Raw genomic sequence first — 23351 nt, forward strand, 5'->3', positions numbered from 1 at the left:
TTTCACTTACAGCGTTTGACACTGAATACCAAAGAAATGGTGATGGAGAAGCCAAGTCCCCTGCTTGTAGGGCGGGAGTTTGTGAGACAGTACTACACCCTGCTAAACAAAGCTCCTGACTTCTTGCACAGGTAACACTAGCACTCCCAAGTGGTAATGTTTGGGAACAAAAGCATGTCCTGTTTGATGGGAATCAGACATTTGTTTCTGAGTATGGGAGAAACGGGACCTGGCTAACTTCTGGGAGGTTGGAAAACTGTTTCATCTTACTGCTAACTCCTTAGGCTCTAGAACCAAGTCAGATCATGTGGATGTATGGCATGTTGTCAAGATATTTATTTTGTGGGAAAATGGGCTGCTTCTAAGGCTATAAAATGGTAATGTGGACAGATCCCAAAAATACCTGCAGAGGCTGGATAGACACTCTTGAGCGTCTGCCCTGGTGCAGGTGTTACTCTCTGCTCAGGGGCATTCTCTGTCCGCTTGAGAGGTGGCACAAGTGTCGTTCACAACAGCACCGGTGGAATTTCTCTTAACTACCTCTGCAGAGAAGAGTCCAAGAGGTTTTGATTTGGTTTGGCTTAATCTTACCCAATTCTGGAGCTGCTTGTATGAAATGTTTTCTAGCCCCTTGCAGTCTCTGCCACTGCTGCCCCTTTCTTCGGGTCAGGCTCAGATATGGATATTTGCCTATGTGTTCTTTGGCTGCACCTTTCTTCTGAGTGATATTCTCCAGAGAGGGCGTCTTATGCTTCCTCTTTATCTTGCTGTTAGTCTCAACAGCTGCTTGCTCTCTGCCACAGAAGGATTTGGGTTTCCCTGGTGTTCTGGTGCTTGATGTGCTCTTTGCAGCAGTGAGGGAGTTAGGAGAACAAGTGTTATTGTTTCATCGTACTAAAAGCTTGAGAAGAGCACAGAGGATCCTGTTGCTGGTCATTATCTAAAGCTTGCCCAGGCCTCAGGAGCAGCAGAGATCAGTTTGCCCTCTAAATGGATGTTACTCGATGTGGTTGAATGCCTGTTGCATTTCAGTTGAATTTGTAAGGCTTTTCTGGCCCCTTAACCAGAAGTCTTTAATTCCATTTAATTGGGGGCTCTGCTATCCAGAGAGTTTGAGCAGTTCCTTAAAAACAAGTTAAAACTCTTGGTCCCCTGTGAAGGTCCTTGGTAAGAACTGCTGACTTTCAGAGAGATTGCTTTGGAATTTAGAGGGAAATGTTTTAGAGCAAAGATGTTTTCCTATCTGCTTGTACTCTGCTTCAGCTAAGTTTCTGTATTTCCTTGCTGTTAGGAAGTGCTGGACCGTGCTCAAAGTCATGATTTTGTGGTTGGTACCAAAGAAAACAATCTAATATTTCCCAGAATCTTTCCTGGACATAGTCAAGGGAGTAAAAGTCTTGGAGTTTTATTTCCACAATAGTAGAACTAAAAAGAGTTTCTAAGTTCAGTAGAATAAACCACTGTTGCCACTCTTGTGTGACACTGAGTTCATAGAAGTACTTCATTACAACTTTATTTCATATATGCTGTACAAGGGTGGATAATAAAGGTGCATATTAGCATCTGTATCTCATGGCTATCACCCCCAAGGCAAAGCATGCTCCTAAATAAAAACACAGGGCGATACAATGTTTCTTTCTGTTAATATAAATGTACTGAAAATATAAAACATTTGTCACCTGCTTTATAAGCTGACACTAACAATCCAAATGCAATCAGACTGTTGTTGGCTCAAAATGTGGAAGTGGAATGAAAGTGCCAAAGGATCTCTGAAATGTATGAAAAATACTGGGAGCGAGTGTACGTAGTTAAATGTCGAAACCACTCTCAGTGCTGGCCAAGGCTGTGCAGAGAACAGCGTTCAGAGGAGTGGCAGGAGGGTGGTACCTCGCTGGCCTGATGCCTCTGTCCGAGGCAGGGGGTTCTGAGGGTGAGGAACCTTCCAGCCAAAGTGGCCACCTTCCTTAAAGGAAGCAAGCCAAAGGTTGAGGTTGATGTAGGAGTTTGCTACAACACCTTGGGCAAACTGCACTGCTGAGTATTAAGTTTGTTTGTTCCGGTATTCTTGGAGCCTTTGGAATCTGTGAAATTTGTGAAGTGCTGAGCTCTACAACTTTTGGCTAAAATTCTTTTTAGATTTGGTTCTATTTTTTCACTTCTGTGATTTTTACATCTCTTTGCTTGCAGGTTTTATGGCAGGAATTCTTCTTATGTTCATGGAGGACTGGATGCCAGTGGGAAACCACAAGAGGCAGTGTATGGTCAAGCTGTGAGTATTAAAATTTGTCCTGTAATCCTTGTTAATGTTCAGAATAAACAAGGTTTTTTCTTCACCAGTGACTTTGACTTTCTTGCCTGGTGAGTAATGGATTGTGATACTGCTTCCTGTTCAGAGACAGGTAGGAATTTGTTAGCTTGAGGGGTTTTGATTGCTTATTTCTGCCTTCAGTGGCATTTGTGTTTGATTCTTCAGCTTTGCATCTGGGCTGCAGAATATACCTTCAGAATAGGGAAACAAAATTGAGGGGTCCTTATAGATTTGGGCTACAAATGTATCTTGTTTCAGTTAGAAGTAGTTCTTCAGGAAAGGACTGATCTTTGTGAGTTTCATGATATTCTTGTGTGAGCAGAGTTTTGTTGAAGTGGAACATAACTATGTGAAGAAATGAATGAATTGAGGATTGCTGTGGTTGTACTGCATTATCAGAACTTTCTGTCACCTAGGACATCTCTTCATGTGGCAGCCACAGCTTTGAGCAGTGTGGCTTTTTGTCCAGGGCAGGCTTGGTTTCTTCTCCCTTCACTGGCAGAGTGTCATTTGCAGCACACAGATCTTAGCAGTGCAGATGTTCCCCACTCCTGTGATGTTTGGTTACTTCAGTGATGTGTAAAGGGATGGTTTGGGGATTTTTTTGGGTTTGTGGTTTTTTGTTTGTTTGTTTGTTTTTTTGTTTTGGGGCTGGTGTTTTTTGGTTTTTGGGTATTTTTGGAGGTTTTCTTTATTTATATAACACAAGCTAAATCCTGTCCCTTTCACAAGCCCTTAAAAGAATTAAAGCCTTAAAATAGATCATAGATTTTAAAGCAGCTGGAAAACTTGGATAGCAGTTGTATGCTGTTTGACTACTCTGAGAAATAGTTGAATCCTAGTGAAAAAGTTCAGATTAGAAGTTAAGAGAGCTCAGGAAGACTGTTCTCAGTGAAAGACACTTCTTGGTTCCTGTATGTATCTTTTGAGCCTCAGGGGAGTGCTCTTTTGGGGTTAGTTGAGACTCAGGGAGGTAGAAGGTGTAAAGCTCTGTACAGAATTCAGTGCAGCTGAAATGTGTCTGTCTGTTTGTAGGAGATCCACAAGAAGGTGATGTCCCTGCAGTTCAGTGAGTGCCACACCAAGATCCGTCACGTGGATGCCCACGCCACTCTGAGCGATGGGGTGGTCGTGCAGGTCATGGGAGAGCTGTCCAACAACGGGCAGCCCATGAGGAAGTTCATGCAGACTTTTGTGCTTGCTCCAGAAGTAAGGATATGTGCGATTGTGTCACACTTGAAATAATGGTGGAAAAAACTGACCTCACCTGTAGCTACCATTTGTCATCCTGGGACAAAAAATAGGATAGACTTTAAAAACTAAGTAGGATCTGGATCTAAAAAAAATAGGATCTGGCTTTAAAACTTGGTCTGGAGAGTACCATTAAATGTGTCACAGTGTGTGAGTGCAGAGAAGCTAGTGTATTGGACCCATCCTGAGCTGTTTTATTTCCTTGGACTTGAAATGTTAGAGCAGTAATACAAAGAAAATTGAAGCTTGCATTTGGGAGCTGCCATTGGCACAAATAATTTTTTTGAATAACAAGGTTCAGCTCTGTAGATCAAATCTCTGCTGTAGTTGTGTAGTTTCAAGTCTGATGGCAGCGGGGAGTATAGGATGCACAAGTTACTGCTCACATTTAGCTCTTGGTGAGAGCAAAGCTGTGGTAGAAGGTGTCTTGTGTTCTTTCTACTTCTTTCCCCCTGCAGCATCACAAACTAACGTGTGCTTGGAGATTAATGTTTTAGGTTCATGTTGAATTTCTTCATTGTTTCCCTGCACAGTGCTGTAAGCATACGGCCACCCCATGGAAGTTCAGGGTTTTCATTGTAAAGTTTTTGTAGTAGAGAAAATTGAAATTCGTCAATGAAACTCAGGGGCTGTACACTTAGTTAAAATCTATGATTGCTGTGACTTAGCAAAATTAGCAGATTTTATTCTGCTTCAGACTTCCTTTTTCAGTTGGCCAGAAGCTACTGTTCAATTGTTTGCCTAGAGAAAAAGAAAGTAACTCAGAAAATAACTTCAGTGACATAATCCTATTGTGTAACGTCGGCGTGTACGCCGAAACTTAGGTCCGTGGTCCATCCTTGGGTTGTCTGCTGATACTCCATATATGCTAACCACTGCATGTTCCTCTTTTACAGGGATCTGTTCCAAACAAGTTCTACGTCCATAATGATATCTTCAGATATGAAGATGAAGTATTTGGGGATTCAGAAGGAGAACTTGATGAAGGTGAGAAGGACTGTGTGTGTAGGGTTTGTGTCATTCTTGTTCCTCTCTCTGTGTGCAGAGCTGCCAGAAGTGGTTGTGGAGATGTTGGAATGCAAACTGTGTTGCCTGCTGTGGAGCACAGAGGTGTTGTTACTGAAGCTCTGTGGTCCAAAATGTTCCGGAAAATGAAGGTCCTGTAGTAGTGCTGTGTTCCCTGAAGGGCTGAACTGGCTCACAGAGGGTGAGGCTTGACAGAGAATGGAAGCAGTGAGCAGCAGAACTTCTACTGCCATGGCTGCAGCAGGCACGCTTGTGTTCTGTGATCAGTCAAATTTGAATGCAATTTGAAGAAAAGTCTTTACTGGTTTTCAGATATGACACATAGTTCATTTTCATGTCATCCTCACACTCAGTAATTCATTGCTACTTGAGGGCTGAAATGGACCTGAGTTGGGCTTTTCCCCCTCTGTTCAATGAGACAGAGCAAATCACAGTGTAGCCAGAACATGTGTACATGTATTCACTGGGTGGTTTCTGGAATTTGTTCATCTCAATTCTGTGGAATAGAGCATTTTAGGCAATCATCCCTGTATTTGAGGTTCATCTTAGTCTGAGGCACTGAGATTTATGAGGTAATAATGCAATCTTTCTCTTTCACTGCCACCATATGAAAAGCACCCGCTGCTTTACAAGAGCCTCAAAACCTCCTCCCAGAACTTCCTAGCAGTAATATGTCTGGCTTCCTCTTTTTGTGAAAATCTCTTGACTGAGAGGCAGCCTCTTCCATCTTTTTTTGCAGCTCATTTTACCATGTTTTCTTGGTGAAGCTTTATTTTGATTGCTGCTGACTTAATATGCTTTTATTTTAACTGCGGCTTGTGTACTCATGTGGAGATCCATAAGAGATGACAAGTTGGTTTTTTTGTGTCAGAATCTGAGGAAGAGGTGGAAGAAGAGCAGGAGGAAAGACAACCATCACCTGAACCTGTGCAAGAGAATGCAAGCAGTACTTATTATGAAAACCATCCCGTAACGTAAGAAATGCTTTTTATTATATGAAGTTGCTTTCTTAATAAAAACCACAGACAGAATTGCTTTGGCTTTAGGTTCTGTATGTGATTTAACAGGTAGTTTAGGAAAATTCACTTAGCTTGATAGGGATCTGTGTTAACATTACATTATTTTGAGACATTCCTTCTTTATTGAAGAGAAGAAATGGGGTATTCTTTAATGTTTGTTAGTTATTTTCACTTCTGGTCTCAAAAGTGAGATGAAAAGGGAGCCACCCCCATGTATGTACACACTTAATGGACTCTTTGTAATCCAGACTTGGACCAGAAGGTTTGGTATGATGTGACTTAGGTCACAGGTACGTTAACAAAAGGATGGTTGATGAAACACAGGCTAGTTTGAGTTGGAAGGGACCTTTTAAAGGTCATCTAGTCCAACCCCTTGCACTGAGCAGGGATATCTTGATATTATTGGAATTAAATCCCAATATTGCTGGATGGAACGTGCCTGGGCTCGTCTGGCTCTTGCTGCTTGACCAGAGGCGGCAGCTGAGGTGGTTTCACCTCAGAGACACCTTTGGCTAGGTGGATGCTGCAGCTGGGCACTTGGGACAAGTCCAGGCATGCAGGAACTCAGGTTTACCTCTGGCAGAAAGGCTTTAGGTGAAGTGAAGGAAAAAGGAGTCTGGTTCTGCTGGAGGGTTTCGATCCAGAGCTTTATTCCTGTCACACAGGCCTCTGAATGCAGCAACAGCTCCAACAGAAACGAGGCCGCGTGGTTGCAGTGTCTTTCTAACCCCAGGGAGAGGGGGAGGGAAGGGGTAGGGATCCCACCAACCAGGTAAGAAAGGGGAAGTCTCAGGGAACAAATGACACCTGGATAGCCCAATGACCCCAGGCCTGAGAGGCATCTTTTGAACTCTGCCAATCACATGATGCCCTTGCTGGAATGTTAAGATTGACGGACAGCACTTAGCAGGGGGAAGGGAGGTGTTATTGGCATACCTGGGTAAAGAACTGGGATACTGAGACAGGGTAATACATCACACTGCAACATGATATGTTACTCAAATTTGGGGGTCACTTGGAGCTGAGAGAAAGATGTACTTTTTGAGAGCCTGCTTTTCCTCTTTCTTGGAAAAATAGGTCTTTGTCCTGAGTGTCTGCAAATCTAAGCCAGATCAAAGAAAAAAATATATTTATGATTTTGTAAGAAAAATACAAAAACTAACCAAATAACCTCCCACAAATACAAAGAAACAAACAACACCAAACCCTGTGCTTTTCATGAAACATAGGAGTGGTGTAATGAGGGCCAGAACTGACTTTCTGCTTCCCCTGTTAAAAAAACATGTATGACATCAATACCTGCTGAGTGCATCAGTGGTAACACTAAACACAAGTCACTTAATGCTTCTTATGAGAAATGTGATGGAAAAGTAATGGAATTCTGGCAGGGGCTTGCTCAGGATAATGCAGTAAGTTTTGGATGCCTGAGAGCACAAAGTCAGGTCTTGTTTTGGGGTTACTGTGTCATTTGGAAAGGGGCTGTAAAGGCATTGATCGTCATAGAGTTGCTTGGGCATGTGGTGGCCTGCAGCAGGAGCTGCGCAGACACAGGTGACTGGAGGTAAGCTAGCATTCTGGGTGGCTGGAGAGAGGAGATGTTCAGACCCCCTACCTTTCAACCACACAGGGCACAGAAGTTGCATGTGATTTTCTGTAAATGGGACTCACAGCTGCTTTGGTAAGGAAGCTGTGTAGCATTTTGGTAAAGGAACAGTAGAATTGGCTTTGGTTATGTGTGTAGCTTAATCGTCCATTGGTCCTCACTGTGTTCGTGTTCTTTTAGAAGCAGCACTGCTTGAGTTGAGCACCTCTTCTCCAGGGTTAAAAGGCTGTGTGATTCTCTCCGAAGAACTGTAGAAATGTCTTTGCTTCAGCAGAAGTAAAATCTGGTTTTGTACCCAGCAGGGGAGTACAGCTTCACTTCCCACTGTATTGTATATGTACAAGACCCCGTTGTAGCAAATGGAGACACAGCCATCTTTTTCATAGCGGGGCTGTTGCCATAGCACAGCTTACAAAATGTGACAAAATGCAAAGCAATTGATAAGCTCATCAATTGCATTTGGCTATTCTAGCAATGGGATAGAGGAGGCACTGGAAGAATCTTCTCATGAACCTGAGCCAGAATTGGAATCTGAAACAAAAGCTGAGGAGCTGAAAGCTGAAGTGGAAGAAAAGACCCTTGAGGAACTAGAAGAGAAATCTCCATCTCCACCTCCTGTAGAACCTGTTTCGCTACCACAAGAACCACCAAAGGTTAGTTACAAGTCACATCTGTGCTACTAAGTGCAGATGGAAACTGGATTGGCCTTTAAACTTTGCCTTTTTGGGTGCCTAAACTAGTACCTCTCTTTAGTGTCATGCTGTATGAATAACTAGGCTTGACCTTTGAACTTGTAAAAATATGAAGTTTCACTAAAATAGAAATGTTATTTTTAAGTGCTGCTCATCACCTATGGTAGATTTTAAGCTCTTCTTGTAAAGTGTGCGTGTGGGTATATGCATGTGTAGACATTTTTAATTGTGCAGTTAACATGTTGAGAAAACACCTGTGGCTACCACTGCCAAAAATCTCATACAATGGGAACCGCTGCTCTTTCCTTGAAAATACATGGAACACACTGATGCTTGTAGAATTGCTGCAGCCTAGGTTCAAAACCAGTGTGGGGGCACTGAGTGTCTCCTGGAGGCAGGATGCCTAATCTTAGAAACCAGAGTGCACACGGCACATCCTCTGGTGTGGTTAACCCTGGGGGCTTGCAGAGTGCTGGGGGCAGCCAGGGAGAGCTGGAGCCAGGTCGTTTTCTAGCTCCAGCATGTCTCCCACATTTTTTTTCCAGTCCTTTTTCTCTTCTCCATTTTTGATTGTAACTTCAGGCATCCGCTTCCTTTCTTCATGCAAAAGACACTGAACACTACAGGGTTTTCAGCCCTCGGTTTGGTTACATGATGAAAAGCAGTTGTCTGGGAATGCTGAGGGCACTGGGCTCACTCAGTAGCGATAGTGGGCACGGTACACACTTGTTCCATGCCATTGGAATCCACAGACAGCTGGGACTGCAGACCCTTCTGTACCTCCATTGTATGCTTGCACAACCATTATTTGATAGTCAGATATGAACCAAAAGTGTGTTTTTAGCAGCCAAGTTTCCCTGTAGGAATGTCAGTGGTTTGCCGTGATTAGTAGCCTAGGTTTGTTGCATTTCCTGCAGGCTTTCTCTTGGGCTTCAGTGACCAGTAAAAACCTGCCTCCTAGTGGTACTGTTTCTTCCTCTGGAATTCCACCCCATGTTAAAGCACCAGTCTCACAGGTAACCCATCTGTGAACACCTTGGATTGTCTCATTACTTCTGCAAACTGCTTCAGTTTTTTAAATTAACAGATCAACTTGTTTGACTTAAATTGCACAAATTAATTGTGTCTTAAATGTTAATGCACTCACCTCCTTGTCCAAGTAAAGCCACGAACGTGTAACTGGTGGAACTTTGGGTGATGGTAATGTTAAAATCTGGCCTTGTGGAAACAGGAAATCACTCCTGGGTTTTTTTACCTAACTTAATGGTTTGGCTTAAAGGGGAAACACCAATTCCCCACAAAATGTTACTTTTCTGAAGTGTGTTTGAAAAGGACATTGGTGGAAGTGGCCCAGCAGTAAAAACAGAGTGCACCGTTTCTGAGGTGCACAATTGCCTTGTAAGGCTAACATCCAGAGGACTATGCTGGATGTCATTATCTATGGATAATCAGCTTATCACAGAACCCTGTACCAACTTATGACTGTGTGAGGAATGGAAGGATTCACATTTCCTTGCCTGGACAATGCTATCTTCCCATTCCTAGGTTGACTGGGTGAGGAGGGAAAAGAGGAGATCGAGTTTGACCCGGTGACAGCTCATGTCCTGCTCATGCCAAGGTGGTGTGAGACCTTCTGAGACTCTCAATTCAGCTTCCTCCATCTGTATGAAAGTGCTTAAACCAGAAAATGTGTCCTTGACCCCGTGCATTGACAGGGTGTGCTAGAGTGCTATATCTTGAGTTGCTCCTGTCCAGCCTTTGTGTGAGGCTGCAATTTTCAGTAGAATAGCTGCGTTGCTGCAGCTGTTCCTCTTGCACTGGTTTCTTCTCAATTTTGTGGTAACAGAGAGATCTCTGTCTAGGACTAGCCTTCATGCTTTAAATGCATGTTAAAAAGGAAACAGGGAAGAAAAAGAGAAAAATGAAAGAAAATTAACCAAAAAACCCCAACACCCTACGTGGTGTTGCTTCTGGTCTGCTGGGACTATCAAGGACATCAAATAAAGGCTATGGAATGAGTTGGGAAGTCTGTCTTCATCAGCTTTGAACACCTAGGTGGTATTTAACCTGTAAAAACTGGGTTTTCTAGTGCAGGATAGATTTTCCTTACACAAAGCCAAAATTGGTTTTAATTTATTTGCCGCAGAAAAGGTGGATGGTTGTAATGTGGCTGCAAAAATAATTTCGGGTTATCTGTCCAAGAGAGCAGGAGATAGTTTATAGATGTCCCCTTAAACTCCCCTGTGTTGCCTCTGTTGCTTGTTGTGCTTTGTGCCTTTTGATTTCTTTATCTTTGACTTTGTGTTTTAAGTAATGGTGTGTGGAAGTTTCTGAACAATACTGACATGGCAGGAATTTCAGCTCTTCTGTAGCTGGAATTAGTCAATTCTGAGCTCCTTTTCTTGAAAGTATTTTAGACACAGTGTGTAGAAGTCGGGTATAAAAGGCACCTGAACAAGGAGCTGCAAATCAGTAGCAGCTTTTTCCTGTTTTCAGGGATCCATTAGTGCCAGACACTGCATGTAAACAAGGACAGAAGATACCCTGGTGGGTGGGTGAGTGGCTCCTTTGAGATGCTGTTGTAGCTGGTGTCAGTGATGTTACAGAGAAATAAATGCCCTGCTCACTCTTTTCTCTGCATCACTCTAGTTCCCCCCCCCACTATTAAGTTAAAAATACAGCCCCTGTAGTGTTAACTCCTCGAAGGACTGCACATGTGCTGTTCTGGATACAAACTGGTTCAGGGCTGTTTCCTTACAGCTATGGAGTGAAACAGGTCAGCATTTCTTGCTCTTTTTCTAATTGTAGATGATTAGAAATCAGCCTGCCTACTTTGATAAACTAGGACTTTTCCTTATAGCATTTTCAGTTACTTTCACTTCCCATTTTTATTACTGCATTGTTTGTCATAGGGCCGCAGAGGGGCGGAGGTAGGCAGGGCCTGATTCTTGTCTTTTGGGGAGAGTCCCTTTCCCTCCCCACGTGAGCTCCTGAAGAGAACAGACAGTGCCACCTTTTCCTTAATGGCTGTCAGAGCTCGGCTAGGCTGAGGTTTGTGGCATACTTGGCTCCTGTGGTAATTGGGGTTTCCTGAACTCCTTACTCAGTGTCCTTCCATCCACTCTGTGCTTGCTGGGACATGCTGGAAGATGTGAGTTGCAACGAGCTGCTGCTTGGGCTGCAAAGGGCAGCCCTGATCTGAAGTCTTGTGGTGCTGCCAGTTGTGGCAGTGTTTTGGGGAGCAGAGTTCTGTACAAGGGCTTTCCTCTTGAGGCACTGAGGCAGCCTTTTTCTATCGAAAAGGATGGGACTCCTTAGAAAACAACCAGAGAGATCAGCTGTTTGTGTGCTGGCTGAGAAGATCAGTGACACACAAAGCAGGCAGGTTCAAGGTCGCTGTTATACTTGGGATTTAACAGCAGGACATCAGTGACTTAGCAGGAGTTTAAGCCTGATAGCCATGAGTATCCAAGAAATGGGGGTCTGGAGGTATCAAGTTTTGCTCTTGAGGTGTAATTTATGATGTTCTCAAGATATGTGAGTGAAAGGTGGCAGAGGAGCTCCAGTGTCTCACAAAATAGAGGGGAGCAAGATTTAACAGGAAGACTGATTTCCAAGCTTGTTCTTAAAAAGTGATCCTAGAAGTGTTGTAAGGACAGACTAATGCCTAGCTGCATGTGAGCTAGAAGCACAAGTGACAGGAGGGCTTAAGACATTTGTTGGGTGTGTAACACTTGCGTGTTGCATGTGAAATCCAGGGTTTTTTCCCCTGGGAAGTGCTCTGTCTGGAGCTGCCAGTTGTCCTGAGTCCTTAAAGGAAAATAAGGAGATGTTTAATATAAACTACTTCTCTCCAGCAGTCTGGGCCTATAGCTGTTCACCTTGTGTTTAATCTTACTTGCAGGCTACTTGTGTATTTTTGTGCTCCTGAGGATAATTTTGTTTTTCTGAGATAAGAACCCAGCAAACCAGCAGCTGCTTAACTGTTGTACAGAAATGGAATTTAAAAACTGTTGCGAATTGCTTCAGTGACAAGTAGTCTGCATAGAAACATTTTTATTGTTCTGTCTGTTTCTCATAAAGCAAATTTTTAGCTTGCAAAAAATGGGAATGGGTGTTCTAATACCTGAATATGAAGGGTGTACTTTGAGCATCGTGGTCCTGACATCAGGAAAGGTGAAGCATATCCTAAGAGGTAGTCTGTAGAAACTCATTTAGGAAATACTTCCAGGGGCTTTTGTTCTCCTCTTTCTTTTTGATAGTTTTCATACAGCTGTTCCGCATTGGAGGGAAATAATTCCTTGGGGACTTAGACAGAACTTTGATTTGTCCGTCTGTGTTCATCTTGGACTGCCTCCTAATCCATGAAGCTTGAGCTTGGCTTGAGGAAGCTTTATGCCCTCTACAATTTAAGTCAGGCTGAGGGATTTGTGAATAATGGAACGTTGGGGTCTCAATGCCTGGTCAAACATGGAAAATTCCCCTTAGCCATGTTTGGGGGAGATGCTCTGATTGAGAGATGTTTGCTTTGCGCCTTTCAACAGTGATGAATGAACACTGCAGTCCTGGATTGGTACAGAGGAATTTAGACAGGTGAAAAAACCACTCTCAAACACATTGACACCGATGTCTGTCTTCCAGAGTTTGTTTTGTGCATGCCACTTACCCATGTCTTGTGTTGTGGGGGTTTTTGTGAATTTGGGGTTTTTGTTGTTTTTTTTTTTTTTACCAGGCCAGAGTTAAATAATGCACATTCTCCTCTTTTAGCCAAGAGTGGAAACTAAACCTGAAGCTCAGTCTCAACCTCCTCGCATTCGTGAGCAGCGTCCCAGGGAAAGACCAGGTTTTCCACCACGAGGACCTCGGCCAGGTAATGTGGATGAACTTGTGTGACTACTTGGGAAGGGTGAAGGAGAGGTGTCTGCTGAGGCCTTGTGTGTACCTGTGTCTGCCTGGCTGATCATGAACTGCCTGTGCCTGCTGCCTTCAACCAGAAATGAGGGAGCATGATTTGGAGTCCAGGCTGGCTGGAGGGAATATGCTTGTTGCTGCCCCTAGATGTGTTCATCCAGGTTTACACACATCTTTTAACCTCAGTGGTTCTACCTTCCTCTTTGTGTTGATGGTAGGAAGGGGAGACATGGAGCAGAATGAGTCAGATAATCGTCGGATAATTCGCTATCCAGACAGCCACCAGCTCTTTGTTGGGAACTTGCCACACGACATTGATGAGAGTGAACTGAAAGAGTTCTTCATGAGTAAGTAGTGATTCCAGCTGCGGGGACTAAGATGGAAAGCTGGGTTTAAAAGTCAGGTAACACTGATTTGGACTACATGGGTAAGCTTTGACGTAGTGCCACACTACAGATGTCTGGAACGAGCAGAGGGTAGAGCTGGCACTGTGGGTTTTAATAAAGTGTCTCTTCCCTTGTGTTTCTCCAGGCTTTGGAAATGTTGTAGAACTTCGCATAAATACTAAGGGAGTGGGAGGAAAACTGCCTAATTTTGGTTTCGTGGTGTTTGACGATTCTGAACCGGTCCAGCGAATTTTAGTTGCAAAAGTAAGTATTGGCATTGGGTACTGAGTATCCTCTTCCAGGGATGGACCAAAAGGCCTAAACCTAAACAAGTATTGTGGGCCATCCTAGTTTGCATTGCTGTTGGCTCTGGCATTCAAAAACAGCTCAAAGAAAAACAGTTTTGGCATAGCCATTTTGTCAGGAGTTCTGTGTAGCTTTAAAAGCTTTGCCAGTGTTCCTCAAACTGCACCATGTGGAATTTGGGGGTTTTACCTCTACACAAGTGCTCCACAGAAAGCTCAGAACTTATTTTTAGAGAACCTTTAGCTGAAAGTGGAACAGGTAACCTTTCAAAGAGCATCACATGGATCTCTGAATTCTGCACCCTGGGATTGAGAGGAGGGAGCAGGGTTACTTGCAGTTTTGCTTTGAGGAGCTGGAGGGGAGAAAGCAGCAGTTTTCATTTCCATGGTGTGGGAGTGAGACCTAGTAGAGCAATTCTTCAGGAACTTGGACCCTGAAGTGGAAAGACTAAAGCTGGCAGTGAAGAGGCTAAAGACAACCCTGCTTCTGCTTGAGACAAGCACTTTAATTCCTTGCCTGCCCGAGTGAATGTAAGAATGGCATTCCACAGGGCTAAGGCTGCATGCTGCAGGGAGCCCCTAAAAGGTCATGTTTGTGTTGGGCATGCGCGTGCAGGAAGGCTGGTGCCCACAGCCAGTGCAGAGCGTTCGTGTGCCTTGCATGGAGTGGGCTTAGTGCCGTGGTGACTAACGTGTGCCTGACCGCTTTTCCCCACAAGCCCATAATGTTCCGCGGGGAGGTGCGCCTGAACGTGGAAGAGAAAAAAACCAGAGCCGCTCGTGAGCGGGAGACGCGCGGCGGCGGCGACGAGCGCAGGGATCTCCGCCGCAATGAGAGAGGCCCAGGGGGACCCCGCGGGATAGTGGGCGGCGGCATGATGCGGGACCGGGACGGAAGAGGACCTCCTCCACGGGGTGGCATGGCACAGAAACTTGGCTCTGGACGAGGAACCGGGCAGATGGAAGGCCGTTTCACTGGACAGCGTCGCTGAAGTCTCCACTGTGGGCAGACAGTCTTGGCAGTGGTACATTACCCATCGTGTTTGCATTCTTGTTAATTTTTTTTTTAGCTTTGGAATGTGACACAGCCCTTCTGATCGTTTCTTTGATGTGAAAACATCCTTTGGTTTCCAGTTTAAATTGAGGTGGACATTTTTTCCCCAGTTTCACAACAGGAGTCACACTCTTAATTTATAAATGTATACATGGAGAATTGAAGACTAAAAAATAAAGAAAAAAGAAAATGAAACAAAAGAAAAGACCAGTTAACTATCTGCAACAGAAGTTGAAGTAAAGGACATGCCCAGTAGAATTCAGGTCCTTTCAGTCAAAAACCCTCTGCTGCACATTTTGTGTAAGTGTTACCGTTTCTGCCTACTACTGTTGGAAACACAAATAGTGCAATTTGTGCAATTGGAGAAGCTTGCCTTTTTTTTTTCCTTCTTAGAACACTCGGCTCCAAACAAACTCGTGTTTACGCACTCATCAAAATGCACTAATGGGTCCTCTGAACTCATTTATACTGACAGCTGCAGGAGGCATCGGAGGGAAAACCTTCATCCTCTTACTCAGACAGAATAGCTTGGGGAACGATGCGGGCATCTGCTCTGCTTGCTGTGACCAACCTCTACACACACAAACCTTAATAAGACTACACCTTTGTTCCAGAAGGAATCCAGTTAGCTGTAACCAGAACCCAGAGTTTCCAAGTCGTAGCCCTGAGTATGCAACAAGTTTGATAGCTCACATCAGATTTTTCTATCTGCCCCTCTTCAGTGCAGGGATGGCTGCTCAACACACTCCTCCTTCCCCTTCCCCCTTCGAGAAGCGTTGTACAGTGAAACTTGTCTTGACTGTATTTGAGTTCTCTGGTAATGTAATAAGCATGATGGTGCCTTCTATGAATACATCATTCCAGTCTTGCTGGTGATTTTGTACAGTATAGTGTATGAAGTACTGTGCTGCAAAGCCAAGAGGCTGCAAAGCATTTAAATAATTGGAAAATTGTATTAAAAAAATTGCAGTATCTTTCAATGAGTAAACATTGCTAAAATGATCATCCACCTTGCTCTTCAATTAACAAGTTTGCCTGTTTTTTTTGCAGTGGGGGGGAAGGGAGGATGAAGGCATCCTAGTAGTCTCCAGGTTGTCTCTTTTCTTTAATCAGAGTTAAAGCAAGTGGAGTTCTAATCTCTCTTGGACCTGAATTTCAGAAGTCAGTCGAGAATGGTGGGCGCTTCTGGCCAGCTCATAATGGGTAGACCTAAGCATCCTTTGTGAGGGTGAGCTTATCAAACGGGGATACTGCAATTTTCAGAGAACTAAACAGCAGCTTTTATGTTCTTGCATTTTCCAGTTGCACTTTTTGAAAAACTTGTACTCATTTTGCACATAACTCTCAGCTGAAGTTGACACTGATGTGGCTCTGGCCCTATGGATAGAAAGGAGGCATGCTCTTGTGCAGTGTGACTGGTGGGTTCTCCGTGGAGAGGTGTTGTGGCTGATGTTCCACATTCCCACAAGCCACCGCTGCAGCAGGCAGTGCGGGGTAGGCCCAGTGCGGGCCCTGTGCTGAGCCATGGCTCCGGGCTCAGAGCAAAGGGGTGTCTGTGCGTGCGGCCGGGCAAAGGTGGGACCACCAACAGCTGCTGCTGAACATAGAAGGCTTCAAGCTAAAGAAGAAAGGCAATTTCAGCAAAAGCAGGGAGGGCATCCTGGCAGTCTGGCTCTGGATTATACAATCGTTTGCTGGTTTGGAGTAATGTGGAGGATTTTGCTCATCTTTTCTGATATGCTAGGTCTGGGGAAATGGCATCTGTGTCTGTTCTCTCCCAGACTTGAGGTCTTCTGTGTTCCATGGTAAGTCTTGCACTATTTTCATACACTTTCTTTTCTGGGACACATTTCTAGCAATTGGCATTTTCATATTTCAGTTTTTTTGTTGAAGGTCTTGCCATTTCAGCTGTTACCTGGAAATCTGTAGTACTTGAACTGCTCACCACACAACTCCACTCCTTAGGTTTGAAGCCCTCAGACAAATTGCTGTCATCAGTTAGCAGTGTGCCACCAGTGTGGTTTGTGTAGCCTGGAGGTTCTTTTTTCCTTCTGTAGTGCTGTGGTGTTCTGCTGCCACCTAATCCATTTGTATGGCAAATGGCACTGGAAATAGTTGACAACAGAAACGGAGTAGTAAAAAGAGCTCCTGAGCCATTCTGCTTTTTGGCTTGCTTCTTGTTTGAGTGACACGAACCCTTGGAACATCATCCAGAGAAGTTTACATGGTGATAGTTCACCTGCTGTACTGTGGACTCTTACGTGTTCTTGACCCTCTCAATAGTAAATGTACCTCTTGGAGCAAAGGAAGGGATTCACTGACCATTACTGTTAGTCGCTGATTTGTGAATGGTGGGAGTATTTTGTCATTACAGTTCTACTTCAACAAACTTGGCTGACCATCTTGACTTTAGTAGGTATTGGAGACAGTGGATTACCATCTTTATTGCTGTAACTTGTCGAGCATTATATGCTAGTAGATTCTAGTTTCATTGTTGCAGGTGGAAAGTATTTTTACTTTTAAGTTTCCATTCTGAATGTGTTTTGACTAAACATGCCAATAAACTACTGATGTCTGCAGCATTTATCCATGTCCCTAATTCTCTTGCATGCAGGTGGCTGTAGAGCCCTGGCACCCCTCACTCACTGAAAAGATTGTAAGAGCATCATTGCTGACCTGGCCGGGGACAGTGGCAAGCTGCAGCAGCACAGCACCATGTGCTTTCAAGTGTTTGACTTTGGTGGCTTCTCTCACCTTGGGGTGTGTGTGTGTGTGGCCCAGGGAGGCTGTGAGCTCCTCTGGGACTCCTCTCAGACGTGTCCCAGCCAGGATTCCTCCACACCCTGCCAGGCTGCAGCATCTGGCTGCAGGATACAGCTTAAATGGTTATTGCAGTGGTGCTGGGAGGAATTTGAGCTGAGCTGTCTTTAAAAAAACAGACTAGAGTTGCTTACTCTCCACTGTAGTGTCATTGAGTTTTGATGGTGCAGAAGTGATTGCCCCCAATTTTCTGGTTTTTTACTTCTTGTGTTTGTTGGCAGTTACCCAAAAAGGTTGGTAAAAGGGTTATTCTTGCACTGCTCAAAGATAAGGTGTGGCTGAATCATGGAATCTCTGAAGTTCCTGTTAGCTGCTGTTGTCTATATCTTGTTGAGGGCATGTCTTGCCTGTAATATTTCCTGATAAAAGGCAGTTAGGAAGTGACTGAAAAGTAATACAGTCGTGTGAGCTTGAATACTGGAATGAAAAACGTGGATCCTGTAGAAATCCCAAAGCCAGAGTCACCAAAAACTCAGAGGAGCACCCTCCACAGCTACAAGATGTGCTGATCTCCAGAGATCTCCAGAGAAACACGATCCCCTGTGCCAGCGATGAGGGCCTGCAGCATTCAGACCTTGGTGCCTTGAGTTGTGAGATAAATTGTGCTAGTTCATGTTATCTGGGGCTGAGGGCAAGGGCAGGAGATAATGGTATCTCAAACTCCACACGGTCAGCCAGGACCTGCTTTCACTCGTGCCACGAAGTCTTGCGTATTACAGATTGTTCAAGAGCACCTTCCATCAGCATTGGAGCTGGTGTGACAGCCTTAGTGCAGGTAAGAGGAAATGCCAGGCCAGCTGAGGGATGTCACACAGCAGTGACCTGCTGGGGGCTGCACAGGCCTCACCCATTCCCTAGCAGTGCCCATGCTCCGGTACCTTTACAAAGCCCAGTGCTTGTACAGCAGCCTTTGCAGTAGAGTGACTGCTGGCCTTTTACATGTCATGGAGAACTCCAGCTTGGAATGGTGATTTTTTGGACATGGTAGAGGAAGATAGCAGGCTGCCTGATAATCCTTGGGAGAACCATTGATGTCTGCTTAAAGCTTGGCTTCTTCCAAGGGGAAGAAAAGCAGATTTGGAAGTCATTGTCCCTTTGGCTTGTGCTCTGCCTGGTGTTCCCTGGGCCTGAGCTGAAAGGAGACATCTTGGTAACAGTGGTGCAGCACTTGCCATTCCCCTGGGAAGGGTGGGAACTGTGGGAAGTGCAGAGTCTGTGTGTAGGAATTAAAGCTGAGAGCAGCTCTTGCAGATGCAGACACAATGTTCCTCTTGGCTGCCGTGTTGCAGTGCAGGCTTCATTGCATGCCTGTCCCTAACTCTGGAGTCCCTGAGTGCCCTGAGAGGTGAGGCTAAGTAGTTAATCCAGAACTGGTCCAACGGGGCACCAAGGAGCAGGAGTTCCCTGCCCACAGGAGCCCATATTGCCATGCAGCCCTCACAGCCAGCAAGTCCCAAAGTGCAGCTACACAAGGGCTGCTCTGGGCAGTGTGCAGTCACCACATTTGTCCTGAGGGACCAAGGACACACATTTGGCTGTTGTGTGACCTCCTGGCCACTGCACCCCGCCAGAAGCCAGTAAGGAGTGGGCGTGCTCTGCCTGGAGCACATATGAGGGGTGTCTGTCTGGGATAGAGTGGGTCATTGTGGGATCAGGACCAAGTCCCTTCACTGGCTCAGATCGCCTCCTCAGCAAAGAGAAGAAATACGAGCCTGTCAGGGCAGGTGCAGAGCAGAGCAGCTCTGCCAGAGCCTCTCCTGGAGCATCACAGGGGCAGCAAGAGCTGCTGATGTTTCCCCGAGAAGGAGCACTTGGACTTTGCCTGGCATGTCGGCCTCTGCTGATCTGCAGGCAGGCATTGCTGTGCCGGGGGCAGAGGAGGGCTGCTCTGTGCAAAGCTGCCCCAGGCCTCTGGCTCCATTGAACTGCTTACAGGAAGAAATAAAGATTCTTCAGGCAAGCATCGACCGAGGGTCGTGTTCCTGTGCAATAAAACATGCTGCAGAATGAGCCTCTTCATCCCAGCGGGCTGCAGGGTGTGACACCCGTGTGTTGCTGCTGGGTTCTGGACAGGAACTGGGCTCATGTGAAATGCAGCCCGCTGCCGCCTCTCCACGCCGGGCCTCTGACAGCAGCGGCCGTTCGGGAGCGGGGAAGAGCTGGGATCGCTTCTCATCAGGAATGATCAGGGACCAAACCAGACTACCACTGTGGGTGACACGGGTCCCGTTCCGGGAGCGGGCAGGGCCCTACAGGGACACAGGGAGTTGAGTATGTATCATTAAAACAGCATGCCTTCAAATAAAGTGTGAACAGTTATTACTGTTATTTTCTTCTAAAGGAATTACTTCCTGGGAGGGCGGCGAGGCCCTGACGGGGGCCGTGGTTTGACAGCGCCTCGGGGAGAAGGGCGCGGTCCCCGCGGCGGGGACTGGGCTGTAACGGGGAGCCTGACGCTGTTCGGCCGTGTGGTCGGGGCTGGCTGCTGGCAAAGGGGCCGGGGTCCGCGCCCTTTCCAGGCTGCACTGTGCGCTTGGGGAGACCTTTGGGTGTCTGCGGGCTTGGACGAGGCGTTCCGGAGCTCGGGCCCAGGGTGAGTACGTGCTCTCCCACCTCGGGGCTATCCCGAACTGCGGTTCCCAGCCGGGGGCAGGAGCAGCCGTGCCGGGAGCTCAGGGGGAGGGAGAGGAGGCAAAGCCTCTACACCAGCCCCAGGCCCAGGAGAAGCTTCTGAGAGGCACCGGGGGCTCGTGTTTGTCCAGAAAGCTCAGGAGCTCCAGGGAGGCTCAGGGGGGTGCCCCGGCCCCTGCAGCACTGCGAGAAAAGGGGCAGGTGAGGGTCCGCAGGGGTCGGCTGCAGTCCTTAGAAGCAGGGTCTGCTTTCACCACTGCGTTTTGCTGCCTGCAGGGACCTGTGGTGTGCATTGGGAGCTCCTGCTGGGGCAAAAGCTTTGTCTTCCGAGGGGCAAAAGTTTTGTCTTCCCAGAGGCAAAGCTGCAGCCTCTTCCTCACCAGGGACTGTCTCCATGCAGGAAACAGCACAGGGGACTGGCTGAGGGGTTCAGCCTGGGACACGGCCCCAGCAGGAGCAGCCCTGGGCACACTGGCACAGGAGGATGAGCCCAGGTGAGTGCTCTGCCCCGGGCAGCTTTGGGGAAGGTTGCGGGATCAAGCAGGAAGGAAGGAATGCCCCGATGCACATGACCTGAGGGAGTTGTGCCAGGCTATGGCTGAGGGGAATGTGCTGTGCTGCTTCTGGTGCTGGCCCTGCTGTGGGCCACGTTGGGGCTGGCAGCAGGCTGCAGCAGGGCCAGGGTCGTGGCTGTGCCTCTGCACTGTGCTTGGCCGTTCCTTGGGAAGAACATGGTTGTGCTTGTGGTTTCCTGGTTATGTGGCCTGTCCTGTTGTGGTGTGGTTTGGGGCTGCACTGGCAGTGCTCCTGGACAGGGCCCTGGCTGCAGGGGGAGTGGGACAGGAACTGGGGCTGGGATTCAGCTGTGCCTGACAATTGTGGGAGCCATCACTGTGAAGGGAGCTGGGAGAAGGGGCTGCACCAGAGCTGCCCGGGGGTGGCTTCTCCCCACACCATCAGCAACCACCCAGGGCTGCTGGTGCTTTGGCTTCTGGTCACAGTCGGGCTGGGGACGATCCTGCCCTGCTCCCCCTCCCGGGGGGCTTCTGGTTGTTCGGGGCCCTTCGTGGCCGGTGTCATTTGCTCCTTAGTGTTGGGCTTGGCTCAGCGTTGTTTGAGGGACGTGCCCTGTGGCGTGTTCAGGCTGGGATTGGGGTTGTGCTGTGCCTGGCTCAGTGATGTTTATCAGCATGGGCAGCACAGTCTGTGGCTCGCCAGTCCTGCTCTGGGGCAGGGTGAGGGTGGCCGGGGGAAGGTGCTGGGCCAGGCCAGGCTCAGCCCCAGTGTTGTTTGGTGGCTGGTTCCCACAGTGCCCCTCACTGAGCAGAGGGCTTGCAGCAATCTGTGCCTTCTCCTCTGCTCTTCTGGGCAGAAACGTGCATTTTTTGGGCTGAGCCCTGAGCTCTCCCATTGAGATTTCTGCCTCCCTGTCCTCGGTGCACAGTCTGTGCCCAGAGCAGGGGCAGCCGGGAGGGAAGGGCTGCCCCTGCCTGGGAGGGGGACAGGCATCTCCTGTGGGGCTGTGCTGTGCACCCTGGGGATGCTGACTGACCCCCTTTCTGCAGAGACAGAGGAGAGGCTGCTGCACCCGTCCCCAGGAGAGCCCCTGCCTCCCTTCTGCTCTCAGGAGTGGGACTGGGAGCCACCTCCATGCAGTCAGAGAGTGGCACCTGGCCTGGCTTCACTCCCCGAGGGAAGAGGCTGCTCAGAGCTCCTGATTAGGGACATCCACGCCTGCGCCTGGCTGGGAATCCAGGGTGCACCAGTTCCAGATCCAGCCACGAGACGTTCCTGCTGCAGCTGCAGGTGAGCTCAGCTCTCCCTCAGGGATGCCTGTGCCTGTTACAGCTCCAGCTGATGGACACTGGACAAGAGCTGTTCCTGGTGCTCACAGCTCCTGCTGATGGACCCCTGCTGACTTACTGCTCAGGATATCTGAGGGCCCAGGTGATGTCTGTTCCTTCTGCTTGTTTCATTTGCAGGTGTTACCCAGTCCAGCTTGCTGAACCTCCAGCTCTGGCTGTGGCATGATCTTCATTCCAGCTCTGGAATTGAGATGCTCCAGTTGATGGCTGCTCCAGTTCCTTCCAGCTCTGGCTTAATAACTGCTGCTTTTTGTTACAAAGCCACTTTAAAGCTCCAGCTAATTGCAGTTATCTGGGCTTTTGGCCAAGTTGTACATGACTCACTGTCATCAATTACATATAACTATTAACTTTGTTATAACTATTAACTATTCATTGTCATAAAGTTATTGTTTAAGTAGAAGTCATAACTGTTGTAGTGGTTGTGCACAATAAACAGTTGGATGTGGAAAAGGGGTTGAAGAGTGCTTTTCTTTCCTGAGACTTATCTCAGACCCTTGAAACAGCCTGGGGCGTGCTGCTGTCCCTACGTTTGGGGACCAAGGCAACCGGACCCCCTCCTCCAGAGAGGTCCTCATCCCCAGCCCTCCCCCCCAAAGGCCCTCCCCCAGCCTCTGCTTTGGGGGCTGAAAGCAGCCAGCTGAGCTGCTGTTTCCAGGTCTCTGGGAAGTGCCACTTGGTCATTTTTCTGAGTCCCAGAAACACTGGACACTTTTCAAGAAAAGAAAATGCAGGACTTATTTTACTTTTTCTGAGCTTCACAAACATCGTGCTGTGCATCTGGGACCCAAAATCATCCCCCAGAGCTTGGTTTCAAGGCCAAAAAAAATGCAATATTTAGTCTCTGTTCTCAAAAGGTGAAAACAAGACTAAATTTTTGCCTTTAGACCCAAACCTACTGGATTTAGTCTCTGTTTTCCACTGTGAGAAATGCAGGACTTTGTCCCTTTCTGAGCTCCAAACTGGATCCCCTCAGCATGTTCCAGCACTGCAGCTCTGTTTGTGACCCCGTGTGTGATGTAGCAGTGGGCAGCTGGAAGGGTATTGCCCACCCCCTAGCCCATATCCAGTTTATGGGAAGTGCTTGGGACCTGGGATGGAGGCACCCTCCGTGCCCGGTCCTGTGTCTCTGTGGGGCAGCACTGGCAGATGTGGGGAATCGCTGTATTCAGGTTTATTTCAGCTGCAACACCTCCCGGGAACACAGCCCGGCCGGGTACACCCGCTTCCAGGGGAACAGCCCTCCCTCACAGCCCGCACTCCTCCAGGGCTGCCATGGCCCCGACGCCCCAAAAACTCCTCCACGAGGAGCCTCCCGCCTGTCCCCCACCCTCCGCCAGAGGAAACCGCACGCCCGGGGTCGCGGGCGCCCGCCGGCCCGAGCACCGGGACGGGACGGTCCCCGCTTCCCCTCGGCCCCGAACTCCCTGCCCGACCCGTGGCAGTTTCTGTCCCCAGCGGCCCGGGGAGGCTCGGGCCG

General features: G+C 47.4%; 1 protein-coding gene and 1 long non-coding RNA gene across 3 annotated transcripts; both read left to right on the plus strand.

Annotated features, from left to right (window-relative positions):
- G3BP2 (G3BP stress granule assembly factor 2) lies at window positions 1–17137 on the plus strand. Of its 2 annotated transcripts, XM_005429260.3 has the most exons (11): window positions 1–131; window positions 2188–2269; window positions 3344–3517; window positions 4456–4546; window positions 5457–5559; window positions 7680–7860; window positions 8817–8915; window positions 12667–12769; window positions 13029–13157; window positions 13342–13460; window positions 14221–17137. In XM_005429260.3, exons 1-11 carry the CDS (start codon window positions 37–39, stop codon window positions 14491–14493), a joined length of 1449 nt encoding a protein of 482 aa, XP_005429317.1. In that variant the 5' UTR covers window positions 1–36; the 3' UTR covers window positions 14494–17137. The 2 variants fall into 2 exon arrangements, with proteins under 2 accessions (XP_005429317.1, XP_005429318.1); XM_005429261.3 differs by lacking the exon at window positions 8817–8915.
- Window positions 17138–19729: 2592 nt separating this feature from the next.
- Window positions 19730–22324, plus strand: LOC115948817. Its single transcript, XR_004082586.1, has 4 exons — window positions 19730–19968; window positions 20407–20500; window positions 21572–21812; window positions 21989–22324. It is a non-coding gene; the product is annotated as an uncharacterized LOC115948817 (long non-coding RNA).
- The last annotated feature ends 1027 nt before the right edge of the window (window positions 22325–23351 follow it).

Source organism: Geospiza fortis, unplaced genomic scaffold (genome assembly GCF_000277835.1).
Source record: "Geospiza fortis unplaced genomic scaffold, GeoFor_1.0 scaffold1278, whole genome shotgun sequence".
Taxonomy (NCBI): Eukaryota; Metazoa; Chordata; class Aves; order Passeriformes; family Thraupidae; genus Geospiza; species Geospiza fortis.

Bases quoted from the DNA above. Each gene is read 5' to 3' on its own strand.
- G3BP2 (XM_005429260.3), top strand. From the start codon at position 37: ATGGTGATGGAGAAGCCAAGTCCCCTGCTTGTAGGGCGGGAGTTTGTG. The intron at 12,770-13,028 runs GTAATGTGGATG...TGTTGATGGTAG, and splicing joins ACCACGAGGACCTCGGCCAG to GAAGGGGAGACATGGAGCAG. The intron at 13,461-14,220 runs GTAAGTATTGGC...TTTCCCCACAAG, and splicing joins AGCGAATTTTAGTTGCAAAA to CCCATAATGTTCCGCGGGGA.